Here is a 2,039-nt window from a genome sequence, read left to right on the forward strand (position 1 = left end):
AAAGCCGTACTCGGTACAAGGAGGGATACTTTGGCTCAGTCTCTTTAAGATAATACGCTTCTGTTACAGCTTCTATGTGCACTTGTCAACTTCATAACAAGAAAAATAGAAAACGCATTTAGCCTCGCGATGCCGCTCTGCTCCTAACGCCAGCGCAGATCTCCAATTATCTTCCAGGTGGGGGCAACAGTAAGCCGGTTTTCTTTCATACTCGTTCCGTCCCGCCTTACCGAGCGGGCGGCGGTCGCACAGCGCTACACCGCGGGGCTGCGTGCCGGCGCCGCGCCCCTGGCATGGCCGGCCCCGCCCGCCTCCCGTCCCCGGAGCAGCCGGCAACGCGGCCGGCCCTTCCCCGGCGCTACAAACGCCGCGGAGCCCCCGCGGGCCCGCCGGCAGTGACGGCGGCGGGGGGACACCCGTTCCTCCGCGGCCCGCCCCGCATCGCCCTCCCCCGGGGCAGGCGGCCCCAGCACGGCGGCCCCGGCGGCCCCGAGCATCCCCCGAGCATCCCCCGCCCCTCCCGGCGCTACGTGTCGGTCCTGCGGGCCGCGGCACGGCCCCGCGCGGGGGCGTTGGCGGCGGCGGCCTCGGGCCGGTACTTGAGCCAGCAGATGAGCCACGTGACGACGACGGAGAAGAGGGCGAGCACGCTGGCCACCGAGAGGCAGATGGGCCCCACGGGCGACGGCGAGGCGCCGGGCCCCGCGTCCCCGCCGTACTGGTTGACGAAGATGAGGCCGGTGAAGAGCAGCACCACCATGGAGAGGAAGGAGACGACGACGCACACGCACCCCGCGCTCAGCGCCGCCCGCTTGCAGCTCTGGCAGCTCTCGTAGCCGCCGCCCGAGGAGCGCGGCCCGGCGCGGGCGGGGGGCGCGGGGGTCGGCGCGAGGGCGGCCGCCGCCTCCCGGGCGCGGGGCGGGCGGCGAGGCGGCAGCGGCGGGAGGCGGTCCTGGGGCAGCGGGTCGCGGGCGCGCAGCTGCGGCGGGCAGGCGGCGGCCAGCTTGGTGTTGACCGGCAGGCCGTGGACGCGGTGGTCGGGCAGCGCCGTGCGGTGGCGGCACAGCGGGCAGGCGAGGGAGCCGACGGCCGCCCGCCCCGGCCCCGCGCCCGGCTCGGAGGCGGCGGGGGGCTGCTGCGCGGCGCGCAGGTGCAGCTGGCTCAGGCACTCCTGGCAGAAGGTGTGCAGGCACTCCAGCAGCTTGGGCGCCCGCCGCTCCAGGTCGAAGTAGTTGTAGCAGATCTTGCACTCGTAGTCTTCGTAGCTGGGGGCGGCCGCCGCCCCGTCCTCCTGCCGCCCGCCGCGCCCTCCGCCGCCCTTCTGCGCCGGCTCGGCCATAACATCGCGCCGCGGACGGGCGGAGGGTGCCGGGCTCCTGGCCGCGCCTGGCGGGCGGGCAGCAGCCGCGGCCCCGCCGCCGCCGCCTCCTGGCCGCGTCCGCGGGCTGCGGAGCGGCGCGGCGGCGGAGGGCCGGGCGGGCGGGCGGGCTGGCTGGCTGGCGGCGCCGCCCGGCTCCGCGGGCGGGGGGCGGGCTCGGCGCCGCCCGCCCCTGGGGCTGCGCGGCCCTGCGGCGGGCACGGCCGGCGGGGTCGGGGCGCCGCCTCGGCTCGGGTCGCGCGTTTTCCGGCGCGGGCGGGCGGATGGGGAGCGGCTGCCGGGGAGCGCTGCGGCGCGGGTTGCGTTGCGGGCGCCGCTTCTTTCTGGGAGGAACCTCGCGTGCCCGGGCCGTTTCTTCCTTTCTACTCAGCGCAAAAAGCAGGTGCCTGTGCTGCAGCCGGGCCGGGAGGAGCCGCCGCTGTGCTTGTGTACGGCGTACAGCCGTTAAGGTTGGAAAAGACCACGGAGATTGTCTAGTCTAACCGTCGGCCCACCCCCGTGTCCCTCAGTGCCACATCTCTGCGGTTCTTGAACGTCTCCAGGCACCTCCCTGGGCAGCTCACCGCTGCCGGTGCCTCACCGCTCTTTCTGAGAAGAAATTCTTCTGAATAGCCAGCCTGCACCTGTGGAGAGACATAAAGCCATCACCTCTTGTCCTGTT

General features: G+C 73.6%; 1 protein-coding gene across 1 annotated transcript; it reads right to left on the reverse strand.

The window, feature by feature from the left end:
• Positions 1 to 526: 526 nt before the first annotated feature.
• Positions 527 to 1,339, reverse strand: RNF228 (ring finger protein 228; the record flags this gene model as incomplete). Its single annotated transcript, XM_079539801.1, has 1 exon — positions 527 to 1,339. One exon carries the CDS (start codon positions 1,337 to 1,339, stop codon positions 527 to 529), a length of 813 nt encoding a protein of 270 aa, XP_079395927.1.
• Positions 1,340 to 2,039: the final 700 nt, after the last annotated feature.

This window comes from Tetrao urogallus, assembly GCF_951394365.1.
Source record: "Tetrao urogallus genome assembly, chromosome: 9".
NCBI classification, from domain to species: domain Eukaryota; kingdom Metazoa; phylum Chordata; class Aves; order Galliformes; family Phasianidae; genus Tetrao; species Tetrao urogallus.